The 12,547-nt window shown below is 41.3% G+C and overlaps 1 protein-coding gene across 4 annotated transcripts in view; it reads right to left on the bottom strand.

Moving 5' to 3' along the window:
• The window catches only part of LOC129189195 (arf-GAP with coiled-coil, ANK repeat and PH domain-containing protein 2-like), a 59,331-nt gene extending 48,168 nt beyond the window's left edge, over positions 1-11,163 (bottom strand). For all 4 annotated transcript variants that reach the window (XM_054790624.1, XM_054790626.1, XM_054790628.1 and 1 more), the window contains exon 1: positions 10,740-11,163. In XM_054790624.1, the coding sequence (XP_054646599.1) occupies positions 10,740-10,792 (53 nt within the window). In that variant the 5' untranslated portion in view covers positions 10,793-11,163. The remainder of the gene's footprint in view (positions 1-10,739) is intronic.
• Positions 11,164-12,547: the final 1,384 nt, after the last annotated feature.

The following is a 12,547-nucleotide window of genomic DNA, read 5'->3' as shown; positions in this document are numbered from 1 at the left end:
TAGACGCAGGAGTGGCAGACTTGTGAAGCTCGAAGCCTGGCTGGCACTTTCTCCCAAGGTGTGCCAGTCCCCACATAATGTTTCGCGGGACCACGAGGATTGTTTTCGCCTCAAGTTGGTCGTGTTCCCCTTTTTCCTCGTCAGTACTTTCCAACAAATGCACTCACCTTTTCATTCTGTTTAAAACTGAAATATTCCCACACTGGGTCTGTTGCGTTCGCCTTAGAAACCATTGCTTCCGTGCCTTCATTCAAGTTTGCACATGCTTTCTCACGAGGCTAATTTGGTGCTAGCATTCTGTGTCCATTCACTATTAGCCCCGCCTCCACAAACAGGCTGAATGAGAGGACAGGAGGGCTCATTCTTGCCGTTCATTCCACTATAGAACCAATGTGTACAAACAGATGCAGAGTGAACCCTCTTGCCATGCAGCCTGTGTGGTACAGAGCAACGAGCAGATGAAACACATACTGTTGGCATATGCGCACATATCAATTTAATCGAGGCCTCATAATTATCCACCTGTTTCTTCTTAATCGTTCAATTTATCGATTTATTTATTATCGTGACAGGCCTGAAGGTGCGTTTACTAGAAGTATTACAGTTGTCAGACGGCCATCCTACCATATGCAATGTATATGTAAAGCAAGCCAGAAAAACACGTTTCTCATCTGTACTATACTGACACAATACGGTTGCGTGTGTGTAACACGTGTGTACCTATTTCCTTTACTTTGAAGAAATAAGACAAAATACGTAAAGACTGTTCTTTACTTTTCCTAAAGCCCCAACTCCAACAATACACTCGATGACTGTAGAGAGAGAAACGTGAAGAATGGGTCGAGTGCAGCGCAACGACGGAGATCCTGTAATTGTTCAAAAATGGAGCAGCGGTACCATGGAGAGACCCAGGAATGGCTGCTTTGACAACATCAACAAGATGAAGTCATCATTGAAAGATAAACATTTCCACATGCTGCTGGGGAATTCTATCTGCGCTTAAAAGGGGAGGTTGAGATTTACCTCACATTCTCAGACTGTTTACACTTCGTTTATGGGTAATTCCGGTGTGCTCCAAAATAAAAATACAAAAATGTGCGTGGTGTTTTTGACAGCTGCCCGGTAATAAAAATAAGCATAAAGTCACAACCTGTGGAAGGGGTGGAACGGTTCACATGGATGTATTGACCCGATTCGGTTCTAAATGTCCGGTTCGGTCCACTTGCGTACCACTTCGGTTATATTTTATGCTATTTTTCTCATTATATTTATTACTAGAGTGATCTAAGTGCTTCACGCGGAACTAAAGCCCCGGGGCGAGTTTCCGCACAGATGCCTCTGAGTGTCGGACACTACTGACAACGGGGGAGCAACGCTTGTAGCTCGCAGGCGTGACAAATGGCATCATGGCAAATGCAAGCAAGAAGCCTGAGCTTGAAGACCCTACCATCTCACTACAGTCTCCTGTTTGGGAACTCTGTTCCTGTTAAAATTACGGCTGGACAAAGGCAAGTGGATAAATCCACAGTCATGTGTCGACATTGTTCCACGGATATCGGGTATGCTGCAGGAAACACGTCTAACATGTTAGCACACTTAAAGCGGCATCATCCAGCAGTGAATGTTACATCTACAAGAAAGAAAACCATCTTAGTGCAAACACCGATAACTTCAGCATGTAAACAACCTCTAGCAAGCAACTCTGACGGGGCCAAAGCAGTAACACATGGTATTGGAGTTTTTACAGCCACGAGATTCCGTCCATATTCAGTCGTTGACTTTGAGGACAGTCATGGAAAAAATGATTAAACCATCTTTGTTTCTTTAGTTTCTTGATCATTTTAATGCCTGATACAACTGAAAGTACCTTTGTTTGGACAAATATAACAATGACAACAAAAATAGCTCATAACAGGTACATTTTTTTTTTAGCTATTCATGTTACAACTTAAGCGATTTTGGTTATTATCAAGAACCCCATTGAAGTTGCTAGATATCAGCTCTTAAATTCAACTCTTATGAGCTATATTTGTTACGTCATTATATTTGTCCAAACAAATGTACCTTTAGTTGTACTAGGTATTAAAATGGATCAATAAACTGAAGAAACAAGGGTGGTCTAATCATTTTTTCATAATCGTATGAGTAAAGTTCTTGAACCTCGCTACGAAATAACATCGCGTCCTCACTTTAGCCGGAAAGTTATACCAGCACTTCATGAAAAAGCTAAAAGTTATGCCGTCAACGAGATATTGCACACGCAACAGAGAGCTATTTAACTGTAACTGTCCATTACATTTCGCCACAATGTTTTAAACAGTTGTTTAAATACAACAGTTTTTATTGTATTTTATTATTATTTTTCTATTTTTAAAAACGTATTATTATTATTACGTATTAATTTTTCAATTTTGTTTTCAAAATTTGTTTTAAATAAAAGCATTTTAAGTCATTTTTTTCTTCCTTTTTTTTACCGAAAATGAACAGAGCACTTCAAGAGACTAAACTGAACCGAAATTACATTTTAGTGTACCATTACACCCCTACTTATTATGCCTGTTATCCTCATTAGGGTCGCGGGGGTATGCTGCAGCCTATCCCAACTGACTTTGGGCGAGAGGTAGGGTGCACCCTGGACTGGTTGCCAGCCAATCGCAGCTTATGATGAGACAAAACTCATTCCAAACGGCAATGTTGTCTTCTGGGTTGAACGCATGTGCGTTATTTCACAACTTTAAAAAGATTCACATTTATATACCCTAAAAAAGCCTGCCCACTTTTCCCTTCAAACTGAATCGTGACAGGAGAGCTGCCAGCCCTCAAGACAATTATCTGTTAATTACCATGACGGATAACCATTAAAAGGAAATGGTCTGCAGATTAATTAAATCACACAGCAACACGGCCAGCATGCTAACAAGCACACAGCTTTCCCCCCCCCACGAGAGACTCATCAATGGCAATATGAGCGCTGCTCACCAGGTGCAGCTTTGGCGTTGGAGGCGAGTGCCTGTGATCTGCTGACTCGACAGCTGTCAGTGACTCAGGGGAAACAGCGAGAGGGAACGCTGGAACCGTTACTTCATGCCACGGAACTCAGCCAAGCCACAAATAGCCAACACAGATATGGAGTGAGCAATCATGTTATCGAGATTAAGACTAAAGCGAGAACGACAACGCCGCTAATTGCTTGGAGAGGGGCCGCTGTATTTTTAATTCATTCCAGCCAGTTTGAGTCGACATCATCGGAAATAGCTTTGATCGTGTTGCCCATGCTTTCGTGCTGTGCGAAAATCTGTCTTCCAGTGGCTAACAAAAAAAGTCAATGGTCTCTGTCTGACGACACTGAGCTTATTTTAGTAATAAAATCGATTTATTTGCCTGAGAAAGTGGGGAAAACAATTGAAATAAACAAATATTTTGCTGCTTGCCATAACCCGTATTAGGCCTGTCAGGATAATCGATAAATCGATTAATAGAACGATAAAAAACAGGTCGATAAATATGATGCTACCAATAAATTGACATGTGCATGTATGCGTGTGTGTTTCATCTGCTCGTCTCTCTGCGCCACACAGGCTGGATGACAAGAGGGCGCACTCTGCATCTGTCTGTGTGCATTGGTTCTATAGTGGAATGAACAGACAGAGTGAGCCCTCAATCATCTCATTCAGCCTCTTTGTGGAGGCGGGGCTGCTAGTGAGTAGACAGAGCAGTTAGCTTCGTGAGGCAGCATACGTTGCTATGAATGAAGGCACAGATGCGATGCTTTCTGAGGCGAATGCCACAGCCAACGGCCCCAGTGTAAGAATATTTCGGTTTTAAACAGAATGAACAAGGTGAGCGCATGAACACCGACGACCGACACGGGCAGTTTTCTCAACTGGGAAAGAAAAACTAGCAAATCAAGCCTTTTCTCCTACATGTGACATGTTGTAAACAAACACAGCGTCCATCATGCCTCAGACATCTCACGCACCAGTCGCACCCAACGCTCGGCAAACACACGCAACGAAAGGGGGGGAAAAAAACCCAACCCTCAACACACCAAATCCCACCAACCACCCAAAACGCCAGCATCGCCACGACGGCGCCCAGAAAGCCCACAAAGACACCTGTGATGCTAAAGTAGCTGCCCATTAGCCAGCCACAAAAGGCTTTCAATTATCTCACAACAGGCACAATAATAACACGGGCTACTGTTGTGGCCATAATCCAGATAAAACTCAACTCTACACCATGGACGTCACTTCCTGTCCACACGTACATAGACATTTATTGCAACACACACGATCATGGGTCTTACTTGTCTTAAATGGCTGATTATATCAACTCTATTGGGTAATACGAAGGTAAAGGTGACTATATGGGTGTTATTTCATGTCTAGAGGGCTCTAATAATGTTAAAAATCGTATTTAGAAGGTCAAAAACAGGTTTTCTATGCCATAACTACAAGAGTAGTATAATAACAAAAATTGTCAGCTGCCAATATCCCAACTTGTTGTGTGTACTATGTTAATAGAGGCAGCTCTTGCACTGAATCTTTTACTTGTACAGTGGCCGATGTTGAAGTGTGTATCTCGTCAAATAACGTTTTAATGAAGCCAGAATAACTAAACATCTATGCAAGCCTCATCAGGTTCCCTGCCAAAAATACATCATTCCTGTCTCCTCCAGGCTGAAAGGTTTATGAACGCAGAAAACATCTAGTCTAAAATGAGGATGAGTGCAAAAAAAAGGATCATGCCAAATTACCACTTGAAAACAAGCCTGTCTCTTTGGGGGCTCCATATTCTCTGGCATAAAGTTGAAAGCAAACACCAAAATGGAAACAGATGTTGAGTGAATTAGAGTAGCGCTCCGGTCCACTGGCGTATGTATCATGTTTTTCATCCATTCTGTCTTTCTCCACTCATTTCTCCTCCTCTTTGGCCAAACATAACCACAGGGGGTGGTGGAAAATGCAAGTAAATAAAAAAAATCATCTCTGATTCATCCCAACACGTGATAAGCCAACAGTGGCGTAGGGATAGCCAAGTGATGACTTTTCTATGGGGCTAAAGGTTGTCCAAGACGTGGATGAATGGGTCAATGGCTGCAGAGGATTCTGTGAAATAAACAATAGGAAACACTACAAAGGGGAGCTGCACAACAACAACAAAACATAAGATTAGGAATTCCACCCAAATTTGGTGCATCATGCAGAATTGCATGAGACGTCACCAAACCATCCAATACTTTACCTATACTTGCAGTACATGACATAGTCTGCATCTAATGCACTAACTACACAAGTCTATCTTTTTCTTTGGCTTGTTGTGTGTTGTGAGGTGTCAACTTCCTTGATAGAAATGAATAGAAATACAGTCAATAATCCATCCAGTTGAAAACTTGGCACGCTCGTGCACTTGACAGTACCATATTTTCCAAACAAGTAAATATATGGAAAACACTAATGTTACTAAACACTGTACCTGTAGCGGCACTTTGACCCATTATTGGAAAATGGAAAAATGGTTTCCTAAGCACTGAACAGACCTGCAATACAAGAGCAGTATCACATGACCTGTGCGGGAAAAGAGGGTCTGGTATCATGTACGCTTAAAACGTCATGGGTTATCCATTTCAGTCTGTGACAAACAATGACCAAGTCAACCACAGCTTGTCTTGCAGCTTTGAGTCAATCGATCAAATCAAACGTCACTGACGACAACCTCAAACATTCTGTAATGACTCGGCATTTCCCTACGATCGAAGTCTGAACAGAGCCGTCGCGCTGTGAGAAGGAACGACGCGAGGAAGCCCACAAGACTGCCACAAACTCAACTTGCCAACTGTAACAAAATAAAAAACAAGTGGAGCGTTTGAAGTTGTTGCAAAATTCAGACGTCAAAACAACATTTAGGTGAAAAATGATTTACTGTCGCATTCAGTGACGCAAGCAAAGCTTGTAAGACTTGAGCTACCTCACAAGTTCAATGAGCATCCAAAGAATAACTCTGGCTTTTGCTTTGGATTTTTTTTGGGGGGGGGGGGGGGGGGGGGGGGGGGTTTGCAAAGCCTTGCCTCAACAAAAGGGTGCTAACATGACAAGAGAAGAATGTTATTTAACGCACCGTTTCCCATATATTATCAATTTTTTTTTCTTTAAATCGCTCATGCATGTTATAGGCGCACACGCAAACACGTCTAACAAAATGAAACCAACGCCCCGTAGTCAATACCCTCATGTTGTGTTGTCAAATAAGATTTAAAAACCTGAGATAATTAGTAGGGGCGTAACAATTCATTCACTACATCGATGCATCCATTTATATTCCCATGATTCAACTACATCGATCTGTGTACACTAAGTTTCCATTCTGGACAGCATATATCTTTCTAACATCGTTGAAAAGGCAATCAATCGATTGACTCGATACTAAGAAATAAAGCATTGGATTTAAGCACGGCAGGCTTCATATGGATTGATTCATATGGAGTGCTTTTCTAGCACTTTTACTGCTGAAAACTCGATAAGGACGTTACTCGATTCAGTCTGTGTCTGTGGCGTCATTGTCGTCCGGGTATGTGGTGGTCATGGGAGTTGTCGTGGACCTGTGAAATACAGCTGATTCTTTTGGTCAGGTCAGTTGATCCACTTCATTCAATATTCATATTTAACTCATCTGTCCTTATTTGAAACTCCTTTTAAGTGCCATTTAAGATGTTTTGTACGCAGAAGCTATAAATGGCACGCAATTGCTTCTGCCGGGGAGGAAGGAGGAGAGAGGAAAGGCTCGGAAGCCGTAATTTTTGTTAACCGTTTATTCCTTTTGTCACACATTTCCACTAGCGTTTCATATGTATTCTTCTTTTGCATTACCTTGTTTCCTTACACTGCTGCACGCCATCTGCCATCACTTTGGTCTCAACGTTATCAAAACTTATTATCACAAAACCACCACACCAAGGTATCCTGTTCAGTGTCTCCGTAAAGCGCGTCATCAAGACGGAGGACCCGTCCCGACCCTCTCAGCGGCATAAGGTACAAGGAGGCCACATTACTTGCTAGTTGTTGCACCGTTCTTTCAAATGGCTGCTCTGATCAGGAGGATTATCGACACAAAAAAGCCCCTGCTTCCATTGGCCCGCGCAGGTGAGAAAGTTTCAACACCCAACTGAAGATACCACACCACATTCATTTACTGAAGAATTTGCATAATGTCCCTCACCTTTGGGTGCAAAGTGCAGGTTTGGATTGCACTATTTAAAGTAAATAATACATCATGGCAAGCTATACCAACCTCTGTTCATCCTGATTTGGTATTGCATTTTTAACTCATTTTTTTTTTTACTCATAATGTATTCTTACGTATGTCACCATTATTAATAATTGATTCCGTTACAAAAAACAATGGGAATCTAGGAAACTTCACCTACACTGTCCATCTACATACACGGGTTAAGATAGGATTCAACTCCAGGCTGGTACTGGTGGACGGTGGTTCTGTATTCATTTAGTGCTTTTAAATTTGATGTTGTTCCTGCTTTAAGATTTACACAGCACATAAAAACAAGATAAAATCAGATCGCTATTATGTACGTATGTTTTGCTGATATGTTGAAAATCTTTCCAGGTGACTAGCTAGCGCGCTGCTAATGCTATTTAGGTCCATTTTCGTCTTAAGTCATGCTAAGCTACAGAGCATGCGGGACTATCCTTTCGCTGACAGCCCAGCTCTCGTGTCGTGTTGAGTGTCAACCGGTTGCTAGTCTTGCGATACCCAGTGCAAGTCTCGACAATCGATTAATCCAAGGATTTATGGCTAATTGTTATCGATCCAGGAGGGCTCTACCGATGCGGCCACATCTTTCACTTGTCAAACCGGATATCCAGTCACGTCGGTTTATCGTTCACAAATCTAGAGATACTTTAATGTTACACATTTCTTACGACACAAACCAAACAGCTCAGTTTTACCATCCACACACCAACACTGATTGCCTTCAACATTAGAAATCCCACGTAGGTTCTGATTATTTGTGGAGCTGAAAGAGTGCTTGACCAGCCAACTCTAACCATCACAACAACCCAAGATGCTCTTTTTGTCACAAAAAAAAATATCCTCCCACGCTAAAATGCTCAACAAATGACTTTCTCACATCTGTTCCTCATTTGTGTAACAAGAGAGGATGTTGCAGCATCAGAAAATGCAGAGCCCCCAAAAAAAAGAGAGAGGCGGTTTCTTGAATGTCTGGAAAATACAAAATGAGAAAAAAAATAAGGAAGTAGGGAGCAAGTATCCCGTTTTGAAAGCCGCTCACTCATTGGAAAGAGCGGAGATGGCACTGCAGCCAGGAACACGTCAAGTTTGAAATACCAGAGAGCTCATTTGGTCTGTGAAGTGTGTCCAGTCGTCATGCAAAGGTCACACCCTCATCAAATTGGGTGGCATCATGACATGATTGGCAAACTCAATGATCCGCCTTCTCTTGGAGAAAAACCCTCGGCACCAATTTCACTCATTATAACCACACTTTTTTTTTTATTTGCTTGGAGAGTGGGAAAAAAAAATACATATGCATTACGCTTGTATGAGAGGCAGCATTTTGGGCCTAAGGGTAAGAAGTAGGGGTGTAACAATACGTGTATCCGTGCCGAACCGTGACCCCTGTATCGAACAATATGCAGTTTCATATTTATTTTATCAACTTCTGACGCCGCTCTTTGCTGAAAGCTCAGCGTATCTGCAATGAACTACTCTGGCTTAGGTTGCATTGCCAACCAAAGAGCCACTGAGCTTCGCCTCCCACATGCGTGACATGCTGAAAATGTTGAAAAATGATCAAAATGTGAAAAATGTTGGCAATTTCAATAAAACTAAAATGAAAAAAGGCAAGGTAATTTACTTTTTGTGTCGAAAAAATATCAAACCGTAACACAAACTCTTCGAACCGTGAATTTTTTGTATCGTTGCAGCCTTAGTAAAGAGTGCAGGCTTTTGTTAATAAACTCATATTACAGCCATAAATAATAATGCCTCCAAATCTTATTAGTTATTGACCCAGTCAAGCTGTAATAACGTTGTCACTAATTTCATAAATACTTTTAATATAAATATACCATATTTTGTGGTTTTCCCTGGTGAAAAAAATCCATGCATTTTCTATACTGCTCCTTTGGAGCTGGTGCCTATCCTAGCTGACAAGCAATAGCCAACAGTGAAGTTGCAGTGAGCTCGTTACACGGTGATGTGAACAGGCAGGTCACTGGACAGAACACCTACAATCACGATGCAAACACAAAAATGACAACACAACGTGTAATAGGTAAGTGAACACACAAAGGGCGACTGCTACTACGGTACTTCTAAACATGTGACTTAATCAACTTTTTACAAAACAAGTGGGAAGCCAAAAGCACCCCCAGCAACCCTCAGATATATTCTATTTTTATATGTATGGGCTTTTTTTAAATACTTAAAAACCTTCTTTTGCTAAATGCTTGATGCAGCCCAGTCTCGTGCAGACTCTACCTCCAACAGCACCCAGGTTAAGTTGAGTTAGCGCCACCAATTAACCTAACATGTTTGCAGGATGTGGGAGGAAGCAGAAGTACCAAGACAAAACCCAAATAAACACGGACAGAACGTGGAAACTGGAAAACAATCCAAAAATTTCTGGTTATTGTGACAAAAAGGGCATAAAATATATAGGTATATATATACTATAGGTAGGTGGCCTCGGGGAAGACCCAGGACACATTGGAGAAACTATGTCTCTCAACTGGCCTGGAAACGCCTCGGGATATGCCGGGAGGAGCTGAACGAAGTAGCTGGGGAGAGGGGAGTCTGGGCTTCCCTGCTTAGGCTGCTGTCCCCGCGACTCGATCTCGGATAAGCAGAAGATGGATGGATGGATGGATGGATGGATGGATGGATGGATGGATGGATGTATTTTGAAAAATAATTAAAATGGTTTATCTGTGGTTCGGTCTGATGTTGTTAAAAATGATTTATGCAGTGAGAGTGCAAACAAAAATATATAACAAATAATATAATAATAGCAAGATGAATATTTTTATTATTATTATAAAATAAATATACTAAATAATAATGCAATTATAAAAAATAAAAAAGTCAAATGTAATTTGTTATTACACATTTACGCAAGGGGCCAGTTGGTTACTTTAATTTAATATTAAAACTAATTGTCTAACAGTGCAGTTAGAGAAATAAAGTACAATACAATACAATACAATACAGTTGGTTGACCAACCAAAACGACAACACTGAAAGAGCTACCATGATATGCAAATTAAAGTGATAGTTGTGGAGCATTAGGAGAACAAAACAATGGTAAGTGGAACGGTTTATGCATTCCTGCATGTATACGTTATCTATTTACAGTTATGTTTAGTATATTGGTCAATGAGTTTGTTTCCTATGGCTCCGGCCAACCTCCTGACCTCAGCTTTCTTCAAAGATAAAAATAGATAAAAAGATTAAAATTGGAAGGCAACAAACAGCGAGCAATTCTGTATGCTAAGAAAATAACATGACTTAACTTTGATTACTCTTGTGTAAAGTTGTCGTTCTGATGTCTTGTAATGTTCTTGTATGTCGTGTGTGTTTCAATAACGTTTCAAAAAAACAGACAGTAATTCGCTGCTGTATAGCACACAGCTAACAGCATACTTTTATGATAAACATGCAGTACATGGGGGGGAAATGCACAGTCGGTTGTCAATGCTCACCTGAAGCGTGGGGAGTCCTTCAGACATTCCTCAAAATCCACAGTTATCTTCATTGTGCGCACTTTACGGACTTGATAATAAACTTGGAAATAAAAGACAGTAATCCAGGGTTGAGTCTTTGTGGCTAATTAGCTTCTTTGCTAACGTCACTGTACAACCGACCAGCTGGCTCCACTCTGCTAGCCAGCTAGCCTCAACCGCCAGCAGCTGGGGTTCACAAGTCGCACAAATGTAACCATAAAAGATCGTAAGTAGACCGTAATAATGCCCAAAGCTAACGGACCTATCTCGGACACAGCAGTCGGTCAGAACCGGGAGCAGAAAGTGTCGTCCTGTAGCTCGGTCATGGCAGACAGGGAGAGAGAGGCTTTTCTTCCAAGCAGATACGATGGACTTGTACGGAGATCGTCTACACAAGCAAGTCATGATGCGCGGCTGCCGATTTGCAAGCAGATGGCACACATTTCTGGGGATTATGCGTCCAGTGCGCATGCTCACATTAGCGCACCGTCATTCACAAAAGTGCTCGTGATGAATTGGAATTTCTATATATCACATGTGGGAGATTTTTTTTAATGTATATTTAAATTTTGAATGTAAGAAAACGAATACTTAAAAACCGCTACATCGTATCTTCGTTTACAGCCACATATGTGTGCAAAAATAAAAACAAAATCGAGTGAGTTCTCAGCCTGAGAATATAAGATCTTTGAACCGAGTGACATGCTTCCTCAGCCGTTGGAATTACTACTGTTTCAATTCGCGCACTTCTACACTAGTGATGTGTCGGTCGCGAACGAATCGCCTCTAAGAGCCGTGTCTTTGAAATGAACGAAAGAAGCCGGTTAGCGTCGTTGGGAGCCAATTGGGCACAGACTAGTTTTTTTCCTCGTCTTTTTTTGCTTTTAAAGAAGAATGTCATTGTCCAAGACGTGTAGCCGCGTCTCTGTGTCCACATCGAGCGGGGTTAAACACACGGTGGTGTTCTCCGAGCAGATTTGTTCTTGAAAAATTAGCATGAAGAGATTTAACCTATTTTGACCTAATTTCTGGATTGAGATGGGTCTTTGTTTTTGTATTTTATAATATGACATATTTTTGTAGCTGTTCATTGAGGTTTGAATAAATCTATTTAAATAATCATTTGATATGTTTTTTTTTTACTTTCAGTTAATTCATTTTTACAAAATACACTTACTTTGGTAATAAATTAGTTTGAGGGAGAAATGGTCAACAAAAAAATATGAGGAACCACTTGGGAGCCGAAAGAGACTGTTCTTTTTAATGAGTCGAGCCAAAGAACCGGTTCTCTACAAAGAGCCGAACTTTCCATCACTATTCCACACTTAGGATTGTGAGTGCACACGTGCGTTTACACTGTTAAGTGCTACCAATGCAATGCACTGTCGTTACCCGGATGTTGCACTCAACACGCCCCAAATGATGAGGGTGCAGCAATGGTATCCTCTTCTTGGGTACGTAACAAAAGGGGAGGGACTAAATTGAGCGGTTCCAATTCATAAAGGTGAGCACAAGAGGGTAAACACTATTCCTATTGCCATTTCCGGGAAGCGCTCGACGGCAGAAATCGATTTGGTACAGGAACAAGTACACAGAGTACACGGTATACATAGTGATGTATAAGTGTGCAAATTGAAACACAACCTAAGGTTCCTTGTCCAGGCAGTATTTACTGGGATAGCTAACTATGTATTTAAGAGTTGCAGTTGCAGTGTCACTCAATAATGTAAGACTTAAATATGTAAATGTAAACTGCATACTTGGTTCCTGAGGGCGCGAAGTGAAAC

Source organism: Dunckerocampus dactyliophorus, chromosome 10 (genome assembly GCF_027744805.1).
Source record: "Dunckerocampus dactyliophorus isolate RoL2022-P2 chromosome 10, RoL_Ddac_1.1, whole genome shotgun sequence".
In the NCBI taxonomy this organism is placed as follows: Eukaryota; Metazoa; Chordata; class Actinopteri; order Syngnathiformes; family Syngnathidae; genus Dunckerocampus; species Dunckerocampus dactyliophorus.
This window is presented reverse-complemented; position numbering and strand designations above follow the sequence as displayed.